We start from the raw sequence: 27847 nt of genomic DNA, 5'->3' as shown, positions 1-27847 counted from the left end.
ACATTTGAAAAGTTCTGAAAGTCATTGAAATATTAAACAGTGTACTGGTTACAGGTCTGAGAACAAATACAAACCATATAGTTCCCCATGTACAGTCACTGTTAAGATTAAGATAAAAATTAACTTAATATGCATCTTAATGTTTACTTATACAACTACATTTACCTATGAAGCTGCAGTCTAGTGTAGGATTTATGATGCTTCACTCATGTTAAAATGAGGGAATCAATATTTAAAATAAAGGCTGTTTATCAGAAAAACCTAAAGATAAAACTCAGGGAGGATCAGGGTTTATTTAACACACCAGAGACAGATAAATAGAGCAAAAGGTGATTTATACTGTAGTTGGAACAATTATTTATAATTTATATAGAATAAACTTCCATTAAATAGCTGGTTTAATCTTCAATCAACTACAAGTATTTCCAAATAAGTTTATTAAATTCATTACAAAATGTCCACGTGCTGATAAAGATCCCACACCAGTAATAATAGACCAGTTCAGTTTAACCAGTCATTAGCAGGTTTAGTTCAGTGCTTCACCTGCTTACATGTTTTAAGTGTTTCCTTTCTGTCTCACCTGGATTTAATCTGGATGATTGACAACCTTCTGCACTTCTTGATGGCTGCAGACGGTCATGCAAATATATAACTCAGTTGTTCTGGAACAGAGACACATTTAAGCACGTCCCTAAGCACGTCATAATAAAAAATGAAAAACAAGTGATTATTATCACAACAATTTAAAGCCCACCTGGAGCAGCCAGCTTTACACTTCCTTGTCCACCACATGCTCTCCCAGATCAATCCGCCCTATTTTAAAAACTCAAATCTCACAAAATCTTGCAGGATTTCATACTTAGGCCTGGAGCTGTGGGCAGGATGAATATACAAAATGAGACATGACCTCAATTATTAAAAATATCTGTTTTGCCCCCAAATAACCAGGATTACTATGGTTATAAAACAATGCCCTTATTTTTCAATAAACACATTTAATATCAAATATTGAAAAACTTACCATAAAACTGCTCAGAGGAGAATTCAATTCAGAACCCGGTTGCAAACAAACCAGCAGCAAAGTGGCTGTTTGGTTGGGACAAACCACTAGCGTAAAAAGGGGAAGTCGGACTGTACAACTCCTAGTAGAGGCTTGTAGATGTTTTTGTGTCAACACATTATGCACAGTCAGTAATAATATTTACAGACAAGTAAGAAAATGTATATAAAGGAATCACAACACAATGTTCTCAACATGTAGTGCGTAATTTGAAACATGATTAACCCCCACTTAGTAAAATGTTCTGACCCAGAGCTCAAGGATGGGGGGGAGGGAAGAAGGGATGAGAGGAGGTAAAGTGGGGAAGGCTGGAAGGAGCAAGTGGGTGTGGTGAGTTTTGGGAAGGAGTAGGGGGAGATGAGAAGGTGATGAGGGGTGCAACAAACTGCACAGATTGCACACATGGAGGTCTTAGGGGTGGGCAATCCTGGGCCTCGAGGGCCAGTGTCCTGCAACCCTTAGATGTCTCCCTGGTAGAACACACCTGGATCCAATAGCTGAATCACCTCCTCAGTGCAGGCAGGTTCTCCAGAGTCCTGCTAACAACCTTATTATTTGACTCAGGTGTGTTGAAGTAGAGACGCATCTAAAAGTTACAGGAGACCAGCGCTGGAAGCCTGGAGTTGCCCACCCCTGCCCCAGTCCCTGATGCAGCCGTCGCAGGCTCGATTCGTGGCCTTGGCAACCCTTGCTGCATGTCTTCCCCCCTTTTTGTCAAATAACTATCAAATAAAGGCCACTAGAGCCAAAAAATCTTTAACAAAATAAAATGTGAAAATTTAAAACCCTCACCTAAAATTAAAATTGTTTCACCTGGAGCCCAAGGAGGAGGGGAGGAGATTGAGGGGTAGATGGACCCAGGAGAGGGGTGGGTGTAGAGGGGTGTGAAAAACAGCTTACATTGATTGAACATTTAGATCACGAGTTCTTCCCCAAACCTTGTCCTCAAGGCAAACTGACCTGCGTGTTTTCATTTCAGCAAAACCCTGTTAATCAGACATCAATTAAAATCATGTGTGCCGAATTAGGAAAATGCCTAAAACTTGCAGGGCTTGGAGGACCAGAGCTGAAACACACTGGATTCACTTTGAGTTTAGTTGAAATAATTAAGTTCGATACAGTTGTATCCCTCGTCTAACACAATGACTCAAGCTAACCAGGGACAGATTCTCTACCAAGCCACTGTAGCTCTGTGGGTAGAGCAGTTGTCTTGTTGATGGTTCAATTCCAGCTCCCTCCTGTCACATGTCAACGTGACCCCTGGGCACTTAACCCCAACTGATCTGTGCATTAATTAAATGTGTGAATGTGACTCTAGTGTAGAGTGCTTTCAGTGGTCAAAATGACCGGAAAAGTGCTATGTAAGTTTATTTACCATTTTTGAAATAACTGCATGATTTGAGTAAGACTGACTTATCTGTTATCTTAAACATACTTAATAAATTTGTTAAAAATAAATTAACAAATTGAATTGGTTAAATTTAATAAATTAGGTTGGATAAAAGTAATAAATTCAGTTGGATAAACTTCATTAAATTACTTACAGAAGCAATTCAATGAAGTTGGTTCAACTATTTTCTTTTTAGAGTATGTTTTATAGTTGATTCACTGTCAGTTGTTGATTTCAACCATACATGCAACCTTTTTGATAATAATTCAATATCGAATTAACATCTTTTGCCAACAAGCCAACAGCAAAGCAGCTGTGTGGTTGGGCCATCCCACTCATGTAAATGGTGGGGGTGGACCGCTCCACTCCTTGTAGTAAGTTGTAGATGTTTTTGTGTCAATATATCCCACGCAAACAGTCAGTGAGAATTGTTATGAACAAGTAAGAAAATGTACAGAAAGGAATCAGCACCGACTATCCTCTACAGTGCTTAATTTAAAACATGATAACCCCCACTCAGTAATAAAATGCTCTGACCCAGGGCTGAGGAGGAGGGGAGAGGAAGGGGTGCGGCAAAACAGCTGACATTGATGAGATGTTGATCAGACAAATGCATTTCAGTCATTAGATTTCAACAACAAAACAACATTGATTCAATGACACAGTTTCAACATTAGTTACTTGGCTAGAGCTACCTTTGGATGACGGTTGATCCATTTGTCGACTTCAACCAAAAATCAACAATTCTAACTATTTTTCAACGTTGATTTAACATCGAGTGCTTTCTGGGATATATATATATATATATATATACACATAAGAATTTTTTTTAAACTTCCTAATAATATTCAAATCTGTTTAAGATCTACATGCATATTTGACTCAAGATGCTTAAATCTTAAGATTTAAGTTAACGTCAGACCCTAGCCAGGTTCCTGGGTTTTTTTCTTCGTGTAAGTGCTCTTTCCTCTGACAGGATCTTTGTTGAGAGCCAGCAGGCTGGCTCACCTGCAGCTGGTTCTGACAATCATCAGGCTGGAGTAATAAGCTGTGAAGCAGTCACTTGTTGCTTGATGGTCTCACATAATTGGTTAGTCAATTCTTTTCATCATCCAAGTTGAACCCTACCGAAGGAACTTTTACTGCTTCCTTCAGATTCAATTTACATAGCATTTGTTTTACATATTGCCTTGTAATCTCAAGTTGGTAAAATGGTTTCCTGCCCACACATTTCCTATAGGATAGAGACTGTGGCTTTTTGATGGTCACGTCAGAACATTGACTTTGTTGTCTTAAGGCCACTTTGTGGCTAATCTGCTGGTATGCTCAGGGTTATGCTTAATTTCAAATATTTTTGCCAAAGCTTGATCTTTATGAAGATGTTTCCTTAATACTTCTCCACTATGTTCTTTCCCCATAATGAAGCAACCTTTTTGTCAAGTGTACAATTCAGTCCTGCTGCAAAACACCCACACATAATGATTCAAGAATTTTTTTTTAGCATCATACCATCTTGCTTGTTTGTGGTACAAAATTTGGACTCAGGTCCCAGATACACACAAAAAAAGAAGTAATTTGTGTGATATACATATATGTGTGTGTGTAAATTTATGAGATGAAGCTGTGTTAGGTGCAGCTTGAGTTCAGGAATCTGATGGTTGAGGGGTAGAAACCGTTTCTCAGCCCGGTGGTCTTGTTCTGGATGCTCCTCAGCCTTCTGCCTGAAGGAAGGGGCTGGAGCAGACTGTGCAGGATGGGTGGAGTTCTTCATGATGAGGAGTGTTGAGGAAAAATAACTATTTTTAGTGTTTAACACAGTTTAAACCTTTTAGAACAAATTTCTTAATTTTGAACAGGTTTCTGTTAGTGATTCGAATCTGTTTCTCTTTGCCCAGATGGCTGTAGAGCCGCAGGAGGCCGGATAGTGTTAAGAAAATAAATTTAAAATAAGTTAGTTTTAGAATTTATCATGACTTGATTGAAATACCATAATTATAGTTTTAAAATTTATAACATATTCTGACCTATTGATCTTTATTTTACTGTAGTTAAATCAGATGGTTTGTCAAGATCTCTGATCTGCTCTTTGTCTGTCTGGAAACAATCAGTAGGAAGTTCTAGCTTTCCACACTGATCTGTGGAGGCCATAAACCACCATGAATTCCACCTTATTTAACAAAAGGTGTTTGATCTTGTGAACAAATTGCAGGGACTTTCTAAATTCAAAAAGGGCCAGAGATGCCTTCCAGTTGGTCAAGTAGAGATTCGCCTTATTTGAATACATTAAAGAGGAAAACACACCTACAGGTATAAAAGTTTGTGCACAAAGGAAATAATTCAGAAAAAGCTGATTTATTTTACTTCTGCACCAGCTCTTTCTCCAAGGATGTCCTGGATATTTCTTTGTCTTCTTGTCTCAGGTAACAATGTTTGTATCTGTGTTTCTCCAGTTTCCTGTTCTATCTTATACTTTCTTCTAATTGGATTATATTCTGTAATTCTGTGACGTCAACACGCATTGTTGTGATTCTGTCCCCACACGTGGCCACGCGAGAGAACCCGGGATCAACAGGAAGAATCACAGCCAGATTTTTTGCTAAATTCAATTGTATGAAAAATTCTTCTTTAACAGGAGCATCCTCCTCCTCCTGCATCGTGATGTGTAGAGGTCTGAGGTGGAGGAAAGGCTGCTCCCCCACAGTCCTCTGTGCAGCTTTAACCACTTGCTAATGATGTTCCCCTTTGCTTGCACTTTTCTCAACCCTTTTCTATGTGGGTTTGCGTCAGACTGGTGACCTGTCCAGGTGTACCTCTTACCTCACCCATTTATTGCTGTGGATAGACAACAGCCCACCTTCTGATCTTGCAAATATTGATCAAGTATAGAAAAAATGTGTCGTTTGCCTGTTTCTTTTATTTCAGTCTTGTAGTATTCAGATCAGATTAGCTGTATTGTTGGCAAACTTACAACATTGCAAAAAAGGAAACAAAATAGTGTGATTTTACAAACCAATAATTTACCAACTCTGTGCTCCTGGGTCTCCTGCCAACACCACCTGTAACTACAGCTTCTCTGTATTGTTCTATTACTTCAGGACTCCTCATTTGTTCGCCCCCTCAGAGCGACTTGTCCAACTGTCTCATCCCTTCCCAAGCTCTTTGATTCATCATCATTCACCTCTGAAACCTCCACACTGACCACTTCTCCCTGGACTTCATTCACTGCCTCCTGTTCAAAACCTCACCTGTCAGTAAGCTCTTCACCATTCTCATCACCTTTCCTAAGATTAATTTTTGCACCAAAAATACCTCCATGCCAAATACTCACATTTTCTGGGCTGCTGGAGACAGCTTGGACCACCACATGAGGAAAAACATGCAAAGTCCATGCAGAAAGATCCAAGACTGGGATTCTAAACCCGGACCTTCTTGGTGTAGTTCTAAAATTAGGATAGAAATGACTTATTTTTTATCGTATATAACATGCAATGTTTAAAACAGAAGCTGTTAACCCTTTTAACATGCAGTCAGGCTTTTTCAGTAAACAATATTATTGTGCAACAAATACCTTTTGTCTACACACCATTTGGTGAAATTAATTGTTTTTGGACCCCGAGCCAGCAGGGGCAATATGCAGTTGCATTGTTTGTTTACACCTCAGATGTTAAAGACCAATATCAAAGAAGACATTTTTCTTATTTACTTAAATGCTGTTACTGGGATTATGAGCTGTCCCCGCTTAGTTTGCTAACTTTGACTGCTTGTTTAACTTGTTTGTATGTGAACTTCAGTTGTAATATTACCATTTATTTGCACAAAGCTTTAAAGGTCTAATAAGTTTTATACTTCAGGTGTCTGAGTACAAAGGAATTGAGTTTCTAACAAAGACTAAATAGGATGAGCTATGCCATTAAACTATTTCTCACTTAACATGTAGAGAAGCAGTATTTCCAAATATACCAACATCTGCTGTCACATTGTATTTCCACTCATCTTAAGAAAACACACACTTAACCCTTGTATGTAGAAATGGGGTCCAACCGACCTCACACATGTAAAACTTGGATCATTTGTCATAGTCCTCTATGTATGCCTCAGTATTCGCACGCACAAGTGTTAAGAAATACATTTTACCTTCATCGCTGTGCTACGTTTCTTCTGTTCATTGGTATTTCTTTCACACCCAGTATAATAGCCTGGATAGACATCTATGACGAGACTTTAATTGGCTGACTTAACAAGGTTGAGCTCCACTCATCCACCTGTGTGCAGCAATATTCAAATCCAATCCACAGAAAACCTTTCACTCAAATGAAAGTGCAGGAGCATAAATCTGAGCAATAACAGCAGCATGAGGCTAGATATAAAGAGGTAGATCCTTAAATAATGCTCTAATATTTGGTGAGTGACTTCATCATGGTGAGCTGACCTCACTTTTCAGAGACGGCAAGGAGCAGAGGGCAGGCACGTGCAGAGCGGGGGGCTGGGGGGGCTTGAGCACCTGCTGTTTTTGCTCCTTGCTCCCAAATGCCCTTTTGGTCAAATTTATTTATTTTTGGTATTGTTTCCTAAGTCCTCTTCTGACACATAATAACAAATACTAAAATTATTTGTTTTTTGTTGTTTTATTTTTTTTACAACATAATAAGCCCTCTGGTCGCCTTGTTACCTTTGACCTCTTGCCATGACGCAGTTGCCTCTCGCGCAGTGAGATAAGGCGGCTAACTGGAGCTCAGCGTAGTGAACGTTCCAGATTACAGAACAGTTTTGGTGAATAAAGTGGAGACTTGCTACTTGTCAGATGACGGAAAACGTTGAAGTATCGTTTCTGCTTCAGCTCGGAGTCGCGGTTTAAGCAGAGAGGTAATGAAATACAACAGACACTGACAGGCCTCTGCGTCTGCCTTTCTCTGAAGAACTACTGAGGGGAGGAGACAGACTGGTGAGGAGAAACTGTTCTTATCTATCGATTCACTATTTTTATCCATAGACATTAATACATAGACGCCTCATGCAGCGGGCCGGTCCGTTGCTGTGATACGTAACAGCGTCCGCCATATTGAATGTGGAATATGTGCCAGTAAGCTAATAAAGTGAATGGACCGAACTTTTATAAAGTGCCGTTCTACAAAGTATTTTCAGTTAATACCTGCTATTGACACATTTTCTCACACACATTAATATATTTGGCAAAGAAATGACTAAAGAGAGTTTCTAACTTTTGATGTGATTATTTAATTGTTTTGGGGCATTTGTGAATAAAGAGCACAATGTTTTATTTGATAGAAATGATTCTGATAATTTTTTATATTGAAATTGATAAACAGACACAATTTTTACAGTGTTTAATTAAAGAATATATTTGCATAATTCCATAATTTAATGTACATTTAACATTTCAAGACAAACAAATAATCTTCCTGTATTTATTTTTTATACGTTATTGAAAACTTACTTTTGATTTATAAATCAATCATTGTCAAACATTAAACTACATATTTTAATTACTTTTTTCCAGAGAATAAATATTTATTACAATATACATCAACTCTGCTATTGACAGCAAAGAGTGAAAATAATTCAAACAGAGTAAATTATTTGTATTTCATTACATAAGCTGTATTAATACACTAATACTTCAGATTTAGATATTTAAAAATACACAAAGTGAAAGAATAAAAGATGTATTTATTATACTGGGAACACTGGTCACAGGCAGGGCTTCAGTCTGCTGGTCACACTGGGAGAACTCAATGACTTCTGAGACGTCCTGGTTCACAGGCTAAAGCCAAGGATAAAAGAGAAATTATTCAAAAATGTAATAGAAAATACATACGATATATGTTTCGTATACGTTTCCTTCACATTCATAAAAAGACATTTTCAGCATGTTGGGCTCTGAGTAGCATCTTTATAGCTAAATATCGACATGGAGAAGCTGAGCTATAAACAGACTGAAGACCAGCAGCTCCAGCTCTGATCCTGACTGATCTTTACTCACAAAATCCTCTGGTTTTTAATGAACTTCTCCTCTAACAGCAGTTTTTCACCAGCTCTCTCATTAGAAAACAGTATGAAAACGTTAGCTGCTACGCTAACAACCAGCGGTTATTTCGGGCCAATTTAGCTACATAGGAAATATTTTTCGGTTGTTTAGAAGCGAATTTCTGGCTGCAAAGTCAAGCAATTGTGTTCTTTCTTTCTTACCTGAGGAAGGTAATCCTAATGAATCCAGTTTGTTTCGTAAAACGGATGAAATAAGTCCACACAGCACAGAACTTAAGGAGCTCCGATCGCCCTGCTGCCACATAGAAGATGGCGGACGCTGTTACGTACGACTCAGCGCTCAATGACGCGTCTACGTATTGATGTCTATGTTTTTATCATACAGACATTAGACTGTTGTTGTTGTGCTGTTAGCTAGCTGATAGCTAACGACTTTGCTAGCAAAGCTAGATAACTAAAAAGCTTCTCCCCTGTATTGTTAATGATATTATTCATTCTTCAGTATCGCTTATGCAATAAGGCACATCGCCCGTCCAAAACCGATCATCTCCATAATGGATATATGTCAGATCTTCTCATTTCCTTTGAGAGGTGGTTAGGTAAATGTATCTTGAAGGAGAATAACACTTAAATTAAAGTCCAACAAGGATATTCATTTAGAATTAAAAATTACTCACCTTGAACTACATGATAGATATAATGAATGTAATGAAAGTGTCTTTAATGAAGAGGAAAAAACTCAACAAAGACTTTAAGAAAGTTTAGGGTCTGGTTCGCAGAATATGAAGTTAAATATTTTTTTTCCCATTTCTTAAATGAAAAAAAAAAACAACTAAATAAAATTGTAATCAAAACTTTTGGAATTGTAATGATTCCTTTTTTTAAAACAAAAAGTTTTGTTTAAAAAACTTTTTTCTGCTTTTTGTCTTGTGAACTTAAAAGTTATTTGGCAAACATAAACTCTTATTTGCACACATCAGAAATCTTTTGCCCACAACGTTATGTGAGAATCACAAGCAAAACTTCGAGTCAAACAAAAACTTAGAATAGCAAGAAAATATTTATGAGATGCACAAATAAGTTTGTTTTGTATGAGACCAAAATGTGTGATTTTAATGTTACAACAGGTTTTTTAAGCAAAACTCAGTAGCTTTTTTCATGGTGACATATATTAACAATTAAATTTTTGCTTTTGGTTTTTTTTTCTGCAGTTCCTCGTTAAAGTTTGATGCAGCTCTGCTTTCCTGAATGGACCGTCTTCATCTCCACTGCAAGTGCAGCAAACAGGCAGCTCTTTTTTATATATTAGAGTCACTAAAAGGTTGCATTGTGCCTTTGTTTATATTTTTAATAGTGTAATTATGTAAAGACAAAATATGTCTGGTGGTCCAGCTCTGATTTTCATATCTTGCTAAATTGCGGGTTTGAATATTGCAAAACTTTCATATAACAAAATAGACCTGCAGAAAGAAATTACTAATAGAATATCTTACATATTTATAGTTTTATGCTCTGTATAGATATTTCCCTTAGCTTTGATTGTATATCTCACAATTTTGTAAATTATCATAGTTTATTAAACTCTGAAAGCTGACAGGTTGTTAATATTCTGTCCTAGAATGGGGTTAGATGGGCCTTTTTTTGTTGTTGAGCACCTGCCCCTTTAGTTGTCTCTGCACGGCCCTGGCAGAGGGGAAATAAAAGACGAGGTAAATGGCTTTGAAAACTTGTAGAATTTATAGACTGTCACATAAAAAGAGGACCAATTACAGTGATCCCTCGTTTTTCGCGGGGTTACGTTCCGAAAATAACCCGCAATAAGTGAAATCCGCGAAGTAGTTACCTTTAGTTTTTACAATTATTATTCAGCATAAATAAATACTCTACATCAGGCACGTGCAGAGGGTGGTGCTGGGGGGCTTGAACACCTGCCCTTTTTGCTCCTAGCCCCCAAGTGCCCTTTTGGTCAATTTTTATTTATTTATTTATTTTTTTTGTATTATTATTTTCTAAGCCCTCTTCTGACCCATAACATGTGCTAAAATTATTTATTTATTTATTTAATTTTTTTGTACAACATAATAAGCCCTCCGGTCGCCTTGTTACCTTTGACCTTTTGCCTGTGTCGCATGACGCAGTTGCCTCTCGCGCAGTGAGGTAAGGCGGCTAACTGGAGCTCAACGTAGTGAACGTTCCAGATTACAGAACAGTTTTTGGTGAATAAAGTGGAGACTTGTTGCTTGTCAGATGACGGAAACGTTGAAGTATCGTTTCTGCTTCAGCTCGGAGTCGCGGTTTAAGCAGAGAGGTAATGAAATACAACAGACACTGACAGGCCTCTGCGTCTGCCTTTCTCTGAAGAACTACTGAGGGGAGGAGACAGACTGGTGAGGAGAAACTGTTCTTATCTATCGATTCACTATTTTTATCATACAGACATTAGGCTGTTGTTGTTGTGCTATTAGCTAGCTGCTAGCTAACGACTTTGCTAGCAAAGCAAGATAACTAAAAAGCTTCTTCCCTGTATTGTTAATGATATTATTCATTCTTCAGTATCGCTTATGCAATAAGGCACATCGCCCGTCCAAAACCGATCATCTCCATAATGGATATATGTCAGATCTTCTCATTTCCTTTGCTGCATAATGTACATTTCATTTATTCTGGCGTTAGGTAAATGTATCTTGAAGGAGAATAACACTTAAATAAAAGTCCAACAAGGATATTCATTTAGAATTAAAAATAACTCACCCTGAATTACCATGATAGAGATAAAGTGTGTAATTAATGAAGGGGAAAAAACTCATCCCAGACTTTAAGTTTAGGGTCTGGTTCACAGAGTATGTGGAGGAAAAAAAACTAACCTCAGTTAAGTAAAATAAAATTGTAATCAAAACTTTTGTAATTGTAATGATTCCTTTTTTTTTAAACAAATAATTGTGTTTAAAAAACTTTTTTAATTAAATAACAAATTTTTGTCTTGTGAACTTCAAAAGTTATTTGCCAAACATAAACTTTTATTTGCACACATCAGAAATCTTTTGCCCACCTCATCATGTGAGAATCACAAGCAAAACTGAGTCAAACAAAAACTTAGAATACCAAAAGATTTATGACAAGCAAAAATAAGTTTGTTTTGCAAAAAAAAAAAAAATCACTTCATGTGTGATTGTGTGATTTAAATGCTTAAAAAAGTTTTTTTAAGCAAAACTCAGTAGTCTTTTCTCATGGTTAACAATTACATTTTTGCTTTTGTTTTTTTCTATTTTCTGCAGTTCCATGTTAAAGTTTGATGCTTTCCTGAATGGACCATCTTCATCTCCACTGCAAGTGGAGTGCACCTGCAGAAAGAAATTACTAATAGAATATCTTACATAGGCATAGTTGTATGCTCTATATGGAGATTTCCCTTAGCTTTGATTGTATATCTCACAATTTTGTAAATTATCATTGTTTATTAAACTCTTAAAGCTGAGTGGCTTTAATATTCTGTCCTAGAATGAGGTTAGATGGGCCCTTCTTTTTTTTGAGCACCTGCCCCTTCAGTGGTCTCTGCACGGCCCTGATCTACATTGAAACCAAAGAACAAAACCTGTTTTCAGGTCAGCGGATGTGCGTGTTCATCAAGAGCCCCGCCTGCAGGCTGTGCTTCGTTACATGCGACCTGACGTGAGTTGTTGTTTTTCTGATACAAAAAAAGAAGAGAGAGCTGAGCTATTTTTTTTATAGCCTGATTGCATTTTTCTGAGACTTCAAGAAAATGTGACAGTGGGAGGAAAGCTGCGATGTGGTGAGGAGGAGCTGATCTCCGCCCTGCAGCGGGAGGAACGCAGGTGGCTCAGACGGTTCAGGTAAACTAACGATGATTTTTGTATTAAACTACGATAAAACTTGTAATAGTGCCGAATATACCTGAGCTAATGTTAGTCAGGGTGTTGCAAATAATTTAAAAATGTCAGAATAAATTCATAATATATTCCAATGTATTTTCATGTTGGCAAACTGCCGCCGCAGACCATCGTGGTTCTTCCTGCAGCCTTTGGGTTGCAGGATCTCATCAGTGTTCGTCTTCCTGCCAGTCGGTGTTGACCTTCAGGATGTCCAGACCTTCACCTTTCTAGAGCAGGAATCACATGAGCTCAAGATGCTGATCAAACATTTCTGATAAAAAAAATGTGTCTGATGTTCTTACAGAGTTGAAGTGCATTAACAATCTGTTGTTTTTAACTTCTCAATACGTTTAATTATGTTTCACTTGATGTCCAAGTTATACTGAGAACAAATAAAGCTTTATTCCTTCTAATATGACTGGTTCCTCTTCCATGATTTCACATTTTGGATACTAAGAGTTTAAAGTTTAAACTCAGTCTTAATTATAATTAAGGTTACAGGTTTTGGACACATTTTCTTACTTTCTTACATTTAAGATTCTGCAGAAAGACAGATAACGTAATACATAATACATAATAATTATGTATAAACTAGAAACTAACAAACATGATTTGTATTTTGGGTTCTTGTTAATAGCTGCCCTGATAATGTCAAAATGTTTGGTTTGCTGAATAATTCAGTTTTGGATGCTTCATTGGTAATCTACAATGTTAAGTTCAATGAAATATTTATATAATATAATGTTATTTTCACTCTGGCTCCTCACATTTTGGGAGGATTGTAATAGGACCTTGTTATAAACTACAGTAAGTACAATAATGTGTGGTGTGAGCAGAAATAAAGAGACTTTGTTCACTGAGACACAACAACTTTTATTTTTTTATTTTTCTTTTGTTTGTCTCAACTCTCCTTGTTGCTCTGCCATGTCTGCTGGTAGCTGCTTCCTGCTGAAGGAGATCCAGGTGTTCTGACGGTTCTCCATCATGTCAGCCATGTTGCTCTCCTGCTCCCTGGTAATCAGATGATATAGCTTATAGCACTTAAATGTAGATAAATAACAGTTACTAATGTGGACGTTACATACACATAAGGAATTATTTAAAACAGAAATGTTACTATATATATATACAGGGTTTCCCCCAGAAAACTTGCTAAGCCCAGTGGTCAGGATGCCGAGGCGGTCCACCGGCGGTCCACCGTTTTTCTGTATTAAAAGATGTTAAGTAGACAATAAAGGTAAAAATATCACTGGGTAATTATATGTTATGGGAAAACATTGTCAGTGAACTGCTGTATAAACCCACAACTAGTCTTAAAAACAACTAATCAAAAAATACAATTAAAATAAATATCAATTATGTTTACTTCTGTTAAATCCAAATTAAGTCAGCGGCTCCATCAGGCCCCTCAGAGCTTCAGGGGCCCCATGAATGCTAATATTTTAACATAGACCACAGATATATAAATGCAACATTTGTTTACTGAGATCATCATTGCTGCTAAATTTGACGTAATGGTTTCAGCATATATAAATTAAAATACTTTAAATTGTTTAACATTTATATGTAAGATTTTAAGGAGCTGGCAAGTTTACTTTGTAGAAGTTCAAAGAACAATGTTCATAGTCAGTGTGCTATGGTGGCGCAGGGGTTAAGCACAACCCACATATGGAGGCCTTAGTCCCCAATGCAGCTGTCACAGGTTCAACTCCCAGCCTTGGCAACCTTTACTGCATGTCTTCCCTCTTCTCTCATTACCCACTTTCCTGTCAATTAATTATCAAATAAAGGCCACTAGAGCCAAACAATATATATAAAAAAACAATATTCATAGTCAGATTGGTTTGTTACCACAGCAACAATCTGATGTTGTGAGTTTAATCTTTGAGTTTCAGCTGTTTGTTCACAAATACAAATTAGTAAGTTGCAGATATAATTTATTGGTTTTTAGGTTTGCCAGTTAAACTACTCCCCCCGTCCTAGATTTCACTAAATCTAACACAGAAGCTGTTAGAGGTGCTGATGTTTTTAGCAACAAAAGGGGCCCCAAAGTCATATTCTGCTCCAGGCCTCATACACCCTTGGACAGGCCCTGCATGATGTGGTAATCCGCTGCACTACAGAGAGGAGCAACAAATGGGAGATTTAATTCAATGCTGCTAATGTGACTCTAGAAGCTCTTTCATTTCATGTCTGTTCAGTTTTTAATCATCACAGAAACTATTTTGGTTGGTCGAGTTTCTGGACGAGTTTTTCAGATCTCCGGTGGCCGCGCGCTGTTACGACTGGCTCAATGTCATAACAAAAACGGGAGACCATGCAGGGGTTAAAGTGTAGAAAAATGAATATTTAACAAAAACAGCACTGGATTGTGGATATCAGTGGTGTAATGCAAATGCTTGGATGTGTTGTATGAGTGCATATGGAAGTGTTGAAGTGCCAAAACAAAGGCAAATGTGCAAAAAGGAGGGGAGCTGAGGCCTGGCAACAAAACACCACAAGCGTGAAACTGCAGAGTGGACGCTGAAGGCGACCAAGAAGATGGAGACAGCCAGGTTTAAGTACTCTGCACTCCCAATCAACTTGATCAGCAGCACCTGTAAAGGGGAGGAGCACAAGGACAGACAAAAGCAACACCTGCAGCCCAGCCCTTAAGGCCCAGGGCCGTAACACGCGCATTAACTCTGTCTGACTAAATGGACAAAGCATTTGATACGCTTTGGTGCTTAATGTAACCGGAAAAATAATACTAGTAATAATAATAAAATAATATAAAATAAGCATGATGCGTGACTGCAAGGAGAGCGAAAGCTCCTCACCGGGTTAAACCTGCACGATGAGTGATTAGCGCTGGGTCGTTAACCACTAATGCAGCGGCTAACCGGAAACACAGACCTAAACTTTACAGGGAAGACAGGGCCAAACGCTGGGCAGCGTGTTGAGATGTAAACGCAGCATAATGTTTTGTTCACAAATATACATCATTCTCACCTCAAAGCACCTCTGTAAGCGCAACAAGTTATTCCTGCGGTTCACATAGAGCTGCGCAACCAGAGCTAACCAGAGCTAACCAGAGCTAACGCGGTGGGTTTAAACTCTTACCTTAATCAATAACTCCTCAGAACTAATTATAATTCTTCACAGGGGGTTGATGTAAATATCCATAGCGGTCAGCCTGTGTCCAGTTCGAGTGAAAGGAGGAGCGTGGGATCCGCGCTGAGGTTAACTTTAGACATCCAGCTGCTGCAGCGCGCGAGGCAACGCGAAGAGGCCAGCGGTGTGATTGGTCCGGCTTTAAATGCATTAACTATAAACATATCTTCTATAAACATATATTTTAGGAATAAATCTGCTCTGATAGTGAAACGCTCAGAGCAACAGAAACACTTGCAATCCGGCTTAAATAAAGGTGATTTATTTTATTTTATTTTCCTTAAAAAAAAAAAATGTTTGTGCTTACGGGCTGAACAGCAGTTCGGATTATCGAACCCTTCTTGGGGTCCTTAGAGGGGGTACTGGAGAGTGCCCCTCCTGGGGACTCCCTTGTTCTACTGAGGGACTTCAATGCTCACGTGGGCAATGACAGTGAGATCTGGAGAGGCGTGGTTGGGAGGAACGCCCCCCCCCCAATCTGAACTCGAGTGGTGTTCTGTTGTTGGACCTCTGTGCTCGTCATGGATTATCCATCACGAACACCATGTTCAGGCATAAGGGCGTCCATATGTGCACTTGGCACCAGGACACCCTAGGCCGCAGTTCGATGATAGACTTTGTCATCATCTCATCGGATTTGCTGCCATATGTCTTGGACACTCGGGTGAAGAGAGGTGCGGAGCTGTCCACTGACCACTACCTGGTGGTGAGTTGGCTCCGGTGGTGGGGGAGGAAGCCGGTCAGACCTGGCAGGCCCAAACGTGTAGTGAGGGTCTGCTGGGAACGTCTGGCGGAGTCCCCTGTGAGACGGAGCTTCAACTCTCATCTCCGGTAGAACTTCGAGCACGTCCCGGGACATGTGGGGGACATTGAGTCTGAGTGGACCATGTTCCGTACCTCCATTGCCGAGGCGGCCTATTGGAGCTGCGGCCGCAAGGTTGTTGTTGCCTGTCGCGGCGGCAACCCTCGAACCGTTGGTGGACACCTTCGGTGAGGGATGCTGTCAAGCTGAAGGAGTCCTATCGGGCCTTTTTGGCCTGTGGGACTCCAGAAGCAGCTGATGGGTACCGGCGGGCGAAACGGCATGCGGCTCGGGTTGTGGCTGAGGCAAAAACTCGGGCGTGGGAGGAGTTTGGAGAGGCCATGGAGACAGACTTCCGTACCGCTTCGAGGCGATTCTGGTCCACCATCCGGCGTCTCAGGAGCGCCAACACTGTTTATAGTGGGGATGGTGTGCTGCTGATATCAACTCGGGACGTTGTGGGCCGGTGGGCGGAATACTTCGAAGACCTCCTCAATCCCACCAACATGCCTTCTGTTGAGGAAGCTGAGCCTGGGGACTCTGGGCTGGGCTCTCCAATCTCTGGGGACGAGGTCGCTGAGGTGGTCAAAAAGTTCCTCGGTGGCAGGGCCCCGGGGGTGGATGAGATCCGCCCGGAGTTCCTTAAGGCTCTGGATGTTGCAGGGTTGTGTTGGCTTACACGACTCTGCAATATCGCATGGACATCGGGGGCAGTTCCCCTGGATTGGCAGACTGGGGTGGTGGTCCCCCTGTTTAAAAAGGGGGACCGGAGGGTGTGCTCCAATTACAGGGGGTCACACTCTTAAGCCTCCCTGGTAAGGTCTATTCAGGGGTCCTGGAGAGGAGGGTCCGTCGGATAGTCGAACCTCGAATTCAGGAAGAGCAGTGTGGTTTTCGTCCTGGTCGTGGAACACTGGACCAGCTCTACACCCTCAGCAGGGTCCTGGAGGGTGCATGGGAGTTCGTCCAACCAGTCTACATGTGTTTTGTGGACTTGGAGAAGGCGTTCGACCGTGTCCCTCTGGAGGCCTTGTGGGAGGTACTCCGGGAGTATGGGGTACAGGGTTTCAGAGTCTGGTCCGCATTGCCGGCAGTAAGTCGGGCTCGTTTCCGGTGAGAGTTGGAATCCGCCAAGGCTGCCCTTTGTCACCGATTCTGTTCATTACTTTTATTGACAGAATTTCTAGGCGCAGCCGAGGTGTTGAGGGGATCCGTTTTGGTGGCCTTAGGATCACATCTCTGCTTTTTGCGGATGATGTGGTCCTGTTGGCTTCATCGGAACGTGATCTGCAGCTCTCACTGGAGCGGTTTGCGGCCGAGTGTGAAGCGGCCGGGATAAGGCTCAGTGCCTCCAAATCCGAGGCCATGGTCTTGAGCCGGAAAAGGGTAGAGTGCCTTCTCCGGGTCAGGGGGGTCGTCCTGCCTCAAGTGGAGGAGTTTAAGTATCTGGGGATGTTGTTCACGAATGAGGGAAGAAAGGAGTGAGAGGTCGACAGGCGGATTGGGGCAGCGTCTGTCCTGAAGCGGGCGCTGTACCAGTTCGTCGTGGTGAAGAGAGAGCTGAGCCACAAAGCGAAGCTCTCGATTTACCGGTCGATCTACGTTCCCACCCTCATCTATGGTCATGAGCTTTGGGTCATGACTGAAAGAATGAGATCACGGATACAAGCGCCGAAATGGGTTTCCTCCGCAGGGTGGCTGGGCTCTCCCTTAGAGATAGGGTGAGAAGCTCGGTCATCCGGGAGGGACTCAGAGTAGAGCCGCTGCTCCTCCACGTCGAGAGGAGCCAGTTGAGGTGGCTCGGGCATCTGATAAGGATGCCTCCTGGACGCCTCCGTGGTGAGGTGTTCCGGGCACGTCCCACCGGGAGGAGGCCTTGGGGAAGACCCAGGACACGCTGGAGGGATTACGTCTCTCGGCTGGCCTGGGAACGCCTTGGGATTCCTCCGGAGGAGCTGGAAGAAGTGGCTGGGGAGAGGGAAGTCTGGGCCTCCCTTCTGAAGCTGCTGCCCCCGCGACCCGATAAGCGGAAGAAAATGGATGGATGGATAATTATTTTATTAGTAAGGAAATTTTGCAAGGGTCAGTACAGCTTAATTCAGTAGCAGAAATAATCAAATAAGTAAAATCAATAATCTAGCCTATCTTTCCCTAATGCTGACACTGAGAACTAAAAGAGGGAAACTTTGAGAGAGACGGACAGAGTTTGGCATCTTGAACCCCAGAACTGGCCTGATGATGAAGAAGGTGTTGTTGCAGCAGCAGGAGGTTCCCAGTACAGGAAGAGTACTGACTTAGAGCAGCAGGTCTCGGGCCTCAGGGTGACTTCCTCATGCGTGTAGCGGTCCTCAGCTTCTTGTCTTGCAGCTCTGTAGCTCCCTTTTCCTCGTCTCACGATCTTTCTGGTCCCACAGAAGGATCACACCAGTTCTTCCTCTTTGCCTTTGTTCTTTATGTGGTGGGATGGTGTTTCACCCTCCCCCACGCTGTACATCAGGTGCAGTGAGAGGCGCACCACTGATTGGTGGGCGGGGCAGACGCCTTAAAAGCTGGGCAAGCCGCTGCGAGGTGTGTGTGTCTTTGTTTCCTCTACTGTCTGCACAACTGGCGGCTACATGTTGGCGGTGTTTGATTTGCTCGTCTGATATCGTAAGTGCCATTTTGCTATCCGGGCTGGGATCATGGTTGGTTTTGTTGGGTGACACCTGTCGTGCGTTTCCGCAGTGCGGCTTGCTGGCGTTGCCGCGCGGCTGGAGGTTGTGGTGGTGTGTGGCTTCTGCCTAGGCTTCGCCTTGCTGATCTGCTCCCTCCTGGTGTAGGCTGTGTCTCCATCCCTGGGTAAGCTACCTGCCATTTAGTTCTGGATTATTTTATTTTGTACTTAGCATTAATGGTTTTCTGTTTCAGGCAACTGAGTGTTGGGAGCTGCAGTGCTTTGGACGCTCTGCTGCTTTGTCTTATCACTGTTTGTTCTGGCCGCTCTCCGCTGAGCCTGTTGTGGATTGGGCAGGCTGGTGGGTGGGGCATTACTCCTCTGGCCCCCATAGAAGGGCACTTGGAGAGACGACGACAACTTGTTCCATCATTTGAAGTATTTTCTTTTACCGTTTGTTGACGTATTCATTTGTTTCTGTTGAGTGCTGTTTCTTTTGTGTTGCATGTTCTTTTGTTTCTTGCTTTACTTTGTTGCATTTGCATGGTTTGCTTGTTTTTTGGAACAACCTCATCTTGTCTGTCCCTTCTTGTGTGTTCCCTTTTTTCTTTGGTTCCGGCGACCAAGTAGTGAGCCCGATGCCTTGGATTTTAAAAGAAGTGTTTTAAAAAGAACTTTTAGATAATTGTTTAATAAAGTATTGTACACTGTTAAATCTGTGTTCTGGTGTGTCTTGTTACTTTTTTAGAGATATCTCCACCTGCTGGTCACATTTGGCGTTGTCGGCAGGATTCACCATTGAACACAGATTTTTTTTGGGTTTTGTATGTGTGTGTTTCAGGTTTTAAATTTTTGTGGTTTTATTCATGTATGGTGTGGTAAGACAAAGCAGCAGTAGCTACCCAAAGGAAAACTTACCTGTGGTCTCAAGATTTTTTTCTGTTTCTGTTTTTTCCTTCTTTCTTTTCTTTTTGGTAGTCTTCCCCTGCAGGCATGGAGGTGGCACAGCGGCCGGTGGATGGAGTGGGTCAGCAGAATGTGACGGCTGGGGGTTTGCCGGGTGCCTCTGCTTCCCCGGCTGTGGCTGGTGGTGTCATGCCTGCTGGTGCTGTGGTTGCTGAGCGGTTGGTTGTTGTGCCCAGGGACCGACGGTGTCCCATGTTCGGTGGTAGGACTGGCATTGGGATCAGTGAGTGGATTGATGAGGCCCAATCATGTATTCGGGCCCGCCATTTGTCCGCGGCAGACGAGGCTTTCTTTCTCTTTGATCATTTAGAGGGGGAAGCCAGAGAGGAGATAAAGTATCGCACCAGTGCAGAGAGGAATGACCCAGCTAAAATCTTGGCTATTTTGAGGGAGTTGTATGGTTGTGCGGAGTCGTATATAACTCTTCAGCATGCTTTCTTTCTTAGGAAGCAGCAAGAGGGGGAAACCTTGCTGCAGTTTTCCTTAGCTTTGATGGCCCTTATGGAACCGGTGAAGCAGAATGCTCCTGATGGGTTGCTAAATGCTGAGATTCTGCTACGTGATCAGTTCGTAGAGCATGTTGGACAGTGCTCTCCGCCGGGAACTTAAGCAGTATGTTCGGGGTCATCCTGATCCCTTGCTGGAGGTGCGTGGGGAGGCGATTAGGTGGGAGAGGCAAGGGTTCCCAGGTGGCGCTAGGGAACGTAGCCATTCTCTTCCATCCACATATGGGCTGCAGTATGGGGTGTATGGCGGTTCTCGGCCAACTCCACCTGCTGCTGCCCGCTCTGAACTTGGTTGAGCTGTTGAAACAGCAACAAGAACAGATCAATCAACTCACCCAGTGTATTGCTTCTCTGCAGACCTCTTTACCACGGGCGCGGCCCCCTCGTCCGGGTGGATCTGCCATAGGTGCCAACAGTCGGGTCACTTTGCCAGAGATTGTGATGGTGAGCGGGTCCGTGCTGGGCTAACTCTGTGGCGGGGCTAGCTAATGTTAGTCAGGCGGAAAACTAGCACCCACTGAGCTGTTGAGCCACAACTCGGGTGGGGGAATAGCAGGCTCACAACCGGTAGCCGCGTCAAAATTGTTGGCATCTTGTCCAGTCATTGATGTTGTTATGGGTGGTATCTCGGTGACTTGTTTAGTGGACACAGGGTCCATGGTGTCAACAATCACTGAGAGCTGTTTTCAGGAACACTTTGCATTACTGGGACATGATCGCCTTCGGTCGTGTCATTGGTTGCAGCTCCGGGCTGCCAATGGTCTTTCCATCCCATACATTGGCTACTTGGAGCTGGATGTCCATCTTTGTGACAAAGTGCTCCCGCATTGTGGGATTCTGGTGGTGAAGGATCCCACTAATGCGGGTTCTTCTGTTCCTGGCATTTTGGGAATGAATATACTTAAGCGCATCTACCAAGAACTTTTTGGAACATATGGTGGTTCATTCTTTGACTTGCCTTCAGTAACTCAGTCTCCTGGTCCAGTTGTGGAGGCTCTTCAGCAGTGTCATCAGGCAGCAACTAAGTCCCCAGCCCTGTTGGCCGGTGCTATTAAGGTCCGGGGCCCTCGAGCAGTGAGAATACATGGTGGGGTTCTGAAATTTGTAGCTGCAACCTGCCCTGAACAACTTGCTGGTCAGGTTTTATTATTTGAGCCCCTGGAGTCTGGTTTGCCAGTTGGCTTAATAGCCTCGCCATGCCTCGTTCATGTCGTGCATGGCACTGCTTATGTTCCTGTCGTAAATGTGGGGACTATTGATGTTTTACTCTATCCCCGGACTCGCCTTGGTTTGTTGAGTCGAACTGAAGTGGTCAGCCTGCCTCCTGATGTGACCGAAGTATGGTCCTGTGCTACAGTTTCTTCTCAGGTAGCTTCTGCTCCTGAGCAGAGCCTGGTGGAATCTGTTGATTTGTCACCATTAACAGAAACTGAACAACGGCAGGTTCAGTTGCTCCTACAAAAGTACAGCTCTGTCTTTTCAGTTCATGAAGGTGACTTGGGGTGCACTAACCTGGTCTCCCATGACATTCCCCTGTTGGATGAGGTTCCAGTTCGGCAGAGGTACAGGCGCATTCCTCCTTCAGAGTACGAGGCTGTCAAGTCTCACATCGATCAGCTCCTGCAGAACCAGGTAATAAGGGAGAGTAGTAGCCCTTGCGTCTCCCATCGTTCTGGTAAGGAAGAAAGATGGCAGCCTACGTATGTGTGTGGATTACCGTCAGTTGAACAGCAAGACGAGAAAGGATGCTTTCCCATTGCCGCGCATTGAGGAAAGCCTGGACCATCTCTCTGGGCCCAGTGGTTTTCCACCCTAGATTTAGCGAGTGGGTATATCAGGTTCCTGTATCGGAAAGGGATAAGTCAAAAACTGCTTTTTGTACACCATTTGGACTCTTTGAGTGGAACCGTATGCCCTTCGGACTTTGTAATGCACCGAGTACCTTCCAGCGTCTCATGCAGAGGATGTTTGGGGACAGCAGTGCCAGTCCCTTCTGTTGTATTTGGGATGACATCATTGTGTTTTCAGGTTCGGTCTCCCAGCACATTGAGCGTCTGGAAGCAGTCCTTGCTCGGCTTCAGAGAGAAGGCTTGAAGGTGAAACTTGAAAAATGTTCTTTTTTCAAACGGCAGGTTAAATATTTGGGGCACCTCATTTCAGACAAAGGCATAGCCACAGACCCTGCAAAAACCGAGGCAGTGGCTAAATGGCCACGTCCCACACATGCTTCAGAGCTTCGCTCATTCTTGGGCTTTGCTAGCTATTACAGGCGCTTTGTGGAGGGTTTTGCTGGGTTAGCGGGTCCTCTGCATAGGCTGGTGGCACAACAAGGGAGCACAAAGTCCAGGAAGGGGTCTGGTCAGGCTTTTCAATCTGCCTGGACACCAGAGTGCGAGGAGAGCTTTGAGGCTTTAAAAGCTAAATTAACATCTGCACCAGTGTTGGCGTATGCTGATTTTTCACGTCCTTTCATTCTAGAGACGGATGCTAGTCACAGTGGACTTGGGGCAGTATTGTCGCAGGAAACAGAGGATGGCGTGAGGCCCATTGCATATGCCAGTCGAGGTCTTAAACCTTCTGAGCGTAACATGGCTAATTATAGCTCTATGAAGTTGGAGTTTCTGGCTTTAAAATGGGCCATGACTGAGAAATTTAGGGAATATCTTTTGGGCCACCGGTGCATGGTCTACACAGATAACAACCCTTTGAGTTATCTTCATTCAGCCAAGCTTGGTGCCATGGAGCACCGCTGGGCTGCGCAACTTGCTGCTTTTGATTTCGATATTAAGTATCGTTCTGGACGCAGCAATAATAACGCTGATGCACTCTCCCGCCAGCCTACATCAGGTACCAGCCTGGCAGAGCGGTCATGCACCTCGGCCCCAGAGGCTCTTCGGTGTGCCTCATGCCCGGTTCCAGTGTCGGCAACTCAATCTGTGGTGACTGTTCTGCCGTCTCATTCTGTGTCTGACCTTTGTGCTTTGCAGGAAGCTGACCCTCTCCTGAAGGACATTTTGGGTTTTTGGAAAAAGCAGGTGTATCCTACTCCTGAGGAAAAACGCCAATTTCCCAGGCTGTCCTTGGTTCTTTTAAAACAGTGGGGTCGTCTTGTGGCGAGAGATGGTGTGGTATACCGTCAAGTCCATCGGTCGGATGGTGGTGAGGAGATTTTACAACTTATCTTGCCATCAGTTCTTAAACAGGACGTGCTGACTCAATTACATCAGGAACATGGACATCAGGGGGTGGAGCGCACTACAGAGTTGGTGAGGCAGCGCTGCTACTGGCCCGGGATGTCTAAGGATATAAAACAGTGGGTACAAGAGTGTCAACGGTGTCAGGTCGCTAAAACAGCAACACCTAGGTTTGGCAGTTTTATTTGGCTTCTCGGCCGAATGAGATTGTTGCCATGGATTTTACCATGTTGGAGCCTTCACAGAATAGTTTTGAAAATGTTCTAGTAATTACTGATGTATTTACTAAATACACCATAGCTGTTCCCACTCGGGACCAGAAAGCAGCTACTGTTGCTCAGGTTTTGCTGACTGAATGGTTTTTCAGATTCGGGGTTCCAAACCGCATTCACTCAGATCAGGGTCGGAGCTTTGAGAGCGTGTTGATTCAGCAGCTTTGTAACCTGTATGGGGTTAAAAAGTCACGAACTACCCCTTACCACCCTGCTGGAAACGGGCAGTGTGAGCGCTTTAATAGAACACTTCATAATTTGCTACGCACTTTACCAGTGTCAAGGAAGCGGGATTGGGCTTCTAGCCTTCCCCAAGTACTTTTTTGCTACAACTCCACACCCCATCAAAGTACTGGCGAGTCTCCATTCTTTCTTATGTTTGGCCGTGAACCGCAGCTGCCTGTGGATTTCTTGTTGGGTCGTGTTCGGGACCCAGTACCAGGTGATGTGGAGGATTGGGTGGCTGAGCATAAGACCAGACTAACTATGGCTTTTCATCATGCTCAGGATCACTTGCTGGCAGCTGCAGGGCATAGAAAAGGGCATCATGATCAGGGTGTAAGGGAGGCTCCACTGCAGGAGGGACAGCTGGTCTATGTGCGTGACCACAGTGCCAGAGGTCGTCATAAAATCCAGGACCTCTTTAGCCCAGTTATCCACCAAGTCGTGAGGGCGCCAACAGCGGGAGGGCCAGTTTATACTGTGGCTCCTGTAGACGATTTGCAGAGAACTAGAAATGTGCATCGTGAGATGCTGAAGGCTCGGGTTGGGCCAGAGCCCACACCTGTACCCCTGCAGTTAAAGGCTACCTTGCCTTCAGGGGCGTTGGATGACTCTCTGGAGGACGATTTGTGCTTACTGGTCCCCGATACTTCAGTACCATCTACCTCTGTGGCGGGGGGGTTGCCTCCACAGGTTGCTCCCGGATATGATGAATCCGTTCCAACTTCTGAGGCAGTTTATCCACCCTTGCGTCGTACTGTCCGTTCAAGAGCTGGGCAGCATTCGAATGTCAATCACCTCCCTCGACCTGTGGGTCAGGCTGCAGGATTTAGTCAGCCAGTCTCCAATGCACAAGCTGCAGTTTTTCGCCCTTGGTGCTGAGGTGTGCAGGCTCATCGTCGGGGCGACGATGCAACACCAGGGGGTAGAATGTGGTGGGATGGTGTTTCACCCTCCCCCACGCTTTGCGTCGGGTGTGGCGAGAGGCGCGCCACTGATTGGTGGGCGGGGCAGATGCCTTTAAAGCTGGGTAAGTCGCTGCGAGGTGTGTGTGTGTGCCCTTGTTTCCTCCACTGTCTGCACAATTGGCGGCTACATGTTGGCGGTGTTTGATTTGCTCGTCTGATATCGTAAGTGCCATTTTGCTATCCGGGCTGGGATCGTGGTTGGTTTTGTTGGGTGCTACACCTGTCGTGCGTTTCCGCAGTGCGGCTCTGCTGGCGTTGCCGGCCGCGGCTGGAGGTTGTGGTGGTGTGTGGCTTCTGCCTAGTCTTCGCCTGCTGATCTGCTCCCTCCTGGTGTAGGCTGTGTCTCCATCCCTGGGTAAGCTACCTGCCATTTAGTTTTGGATTATTTTATTTTGTATTTAGCATTAATGGTTTTCTGTTTCAGGCAACTGAGTGTTGGGAGCTGCAGTGCTTTGGACGCTCTGCTGCTTTGTCTTATCACTGTTTGTTCTGGCCGCTCTTCGCTGAGCCTGTTGTGGATTGGGCAGGCTGGTGGGCGGGGCATTGCTCCTCTGGCCCCCATAGAAGGGCACTTGGAGAGACGACAACTTGTTCCATCCTTGAAGCATTTTCTTTTAGTTTGTTGAAGTATTCTTTTGTTTCGTTTGAGTGCTGTGTTATTTCTTTTGCGTGCATGTTCTTGTTTTCTTTTACTTTGTTGCATTTGCATGGTTTGCTTGTTTTTTTGGAACAACCTATCTTGTCTGTCCCTTCTTGTGTGTTCCTTTTCTTTGGTTCCGGTGACCAAGTAGTGAGCCCGATGCCTCGGCTTTTACAAGAAGTGTTTTAAAAAGAACTTTTAGATAATTGTTTAATAAAGTACTGTACACTGTTAAATCTGTGTTCTGGTGTGTCTTGTTACTTTTTGAGAAATATCTCCACCTGCTGGTCACATTTACCTTTGTCTTTATCTTCATCTTTGCCTTGGTCTTTGTCTTTGGGGGTCTAAACCCAGCTGATGTGAGAAGTGCGATTTGAAGCCACATGTTGCGGGGCTAACGGGTTGGTCCCCATGTGCAGAACAGTCTTCGGCTCTGTGGCCCCGGCTCTTCTTCAGCTGCAGAGTTCTTTGTCCATCTCCATCTTGGCTCGAAGCTGCCTGGAGGATCCAACCAAAGATTCCTCTTTTGCACCCACCTTATAAAGGGTTTATCCACCTTTTGGTGTGTTTGCATTGGCTAGCTTTGTTGCTGTGCCTCTCATTGGCTGACTACTTGCACCGTGGAGACCTTATGACCTGATCTCTGTTCTAATGTCCCTGAGTTGCTCAATAGTCCTCCTACGTCTGTTGCTTGCCCAACCTTTTCTTAGGAAAGTTAAAGTTTAGCAATAAGGCCCTGGTCACCTCTGCTCTCCTATCAGTTCCTCTTTTCCCCCTGACCTTTCACCTACTATCTACCTCCAACACAACATCAGTGACCTTTAATTACAGTTACAACATTTTACACCATTTCAAGTTCAATGTCAAAATCACATTTATAACCTTTTAGTTTCTCTGATTTAACATTCATTTATAATGTTATAATAACCATAACTTATTAGTTACTCTTATTATAATCATAAGGTGAGTTATTACAGACATTTCTGAAAAGAAACCAAGAATATCCATTATTCTAATTATCTGATACCAAGTTACAGTTACTTGTTTCACCTTTAAGTACTTCCATAAGTGTAAGAGTAAGTGTAAATATTCTTATAATCAAACCAACATCAACCACTGGTTAAAACAATATTAATTATTGGCCCAATTATATGTCATTATTATTAATGTAAGTATTTTTTTCTGGGTTTCATCCAATTACTCAACATGTTTAGATTTTATTCTTTAAACCTTTAAGTCTTTAAAATAAGGAATGGTCTGAACTATTTTTATACTGATGCAGGCTGGAAACTTCCTCTTTTCTTCAGGAAACCAGCTCTTCCTGTTCCATGACTCTCTTTCTGCCTGACTATGATTTTTTATGATTAAATAGAAAAAAGTAGAATTAAAGCAAAGTTTGTAGGACACAATAACAACACACACAACCAGATTAATTTTATTACCGTCTGACTCTACTGTTGGGTCTTGATGTCACCTGTGTAATTAATTTTAAGGTAATTTTATTTATTATTACTATTAAACTAAAATCTCCAGCATGGGGAAGTGGGATGAGCTCGACTTTTCTCGACAATATATATATATATATATATATATATATATATATATATATATATATATATATATATATATATAACACTTTTTTTTTTACCATCCAGCCAGAATTAAATAACTGGAATAGTTGTGTAAATTAAAGACAAAATGCAATTACTTGTAAGTTTTAGAACTATGCAGGCAGACACCACTATCGTTTTCTTCAGGTTTCTTGTTCTATATTTTGCTATAGTATATTGGCTCTTGAAAAAATTTGGGTAAGACTTTATTTGACAAGTGTGCATAAGACTGATATGATACTGTCATAAAAATGACATAACACCTGTTAGGAACATACCAACAGTGTCATTCAGTAAATAATGACAATTTTAATGAGAAGTTGCTTTAAAAGTTGGATGAAAGGTTTTATGTTATGTTAAAAGTTTACTTCAGATGTGTCGGTGTTGAGCCTGTGTCAGTCTACCAATGTGTCCAGAGTGTCTCTTGTAGGAATCCCACCTCCATAGAGCTGTGGTCATTTCTAAGCAAAGCGATTCTTTATATTTACCGTGTTTGATGTTTGTTGTAAATGACT

At 42.8% G+C, this 27847-nt stretch overlaps 1 protein-coding gene and 1 long non-coding RNA gene across 2 annotated transcripts in view; one reads left to right on the top strand and one right to left on the bottom strand.

Moving 5' to 3' along the window:
• The window catches only part of LOC103482397 (uncharacterized), a 112517-nt gene extending 101111 nt beyond the window's left edge, over positions 1-11406 (top strand). Inside the window, exon 4 of the mRNA XM_081601349.1 lies at positions 9668-11406. Coding sequence (XP_081457475.1) covers positions 9668-9704 — 37 coding nt within the window. The 3' untranslated portion in view covers positions 9705-11406. The remainder of the gene's footprint in view (positions 1-9667) is intronic.
• A 6936-nt stretch (positions 11407-18342) lies between these two features.
• Positions 18343-27077, bottom strand: LOC145549450 (uncharacterized). Its single transcript, XR_014085434.1, has 2 exons — positions 26021-27077; positions 18343-18750 (listed from the first exon to the last, which is right to left on the bottom strand). It is a non-coding gene; the product is annotated as an uncharacterized LOC145549450 (long non-coding RNA).
• Between the last annotated feature and the right edge of the window lie 770 nt (positions 27078-27847).

The sequence above is a fragment of the Poecilia reticulata genome, chromosome 20 (genome assembly GCF_904066995.2).
Source record: "Poecilia reticulata chromosome 20, P_reticulata-male-v2, whole genome shotgun sequence".
In the NCBI taxonomy this organism is placed as follows: Eukaryota; Metazoa; Chordata; class Actinopteri; order Cyprinodontiformes; family Poeciliidae; genus Poecilia; species Poecilia reticulata.
This window is presented reverse-complemented; position numbering and strand designations above follow the sequence as displayed.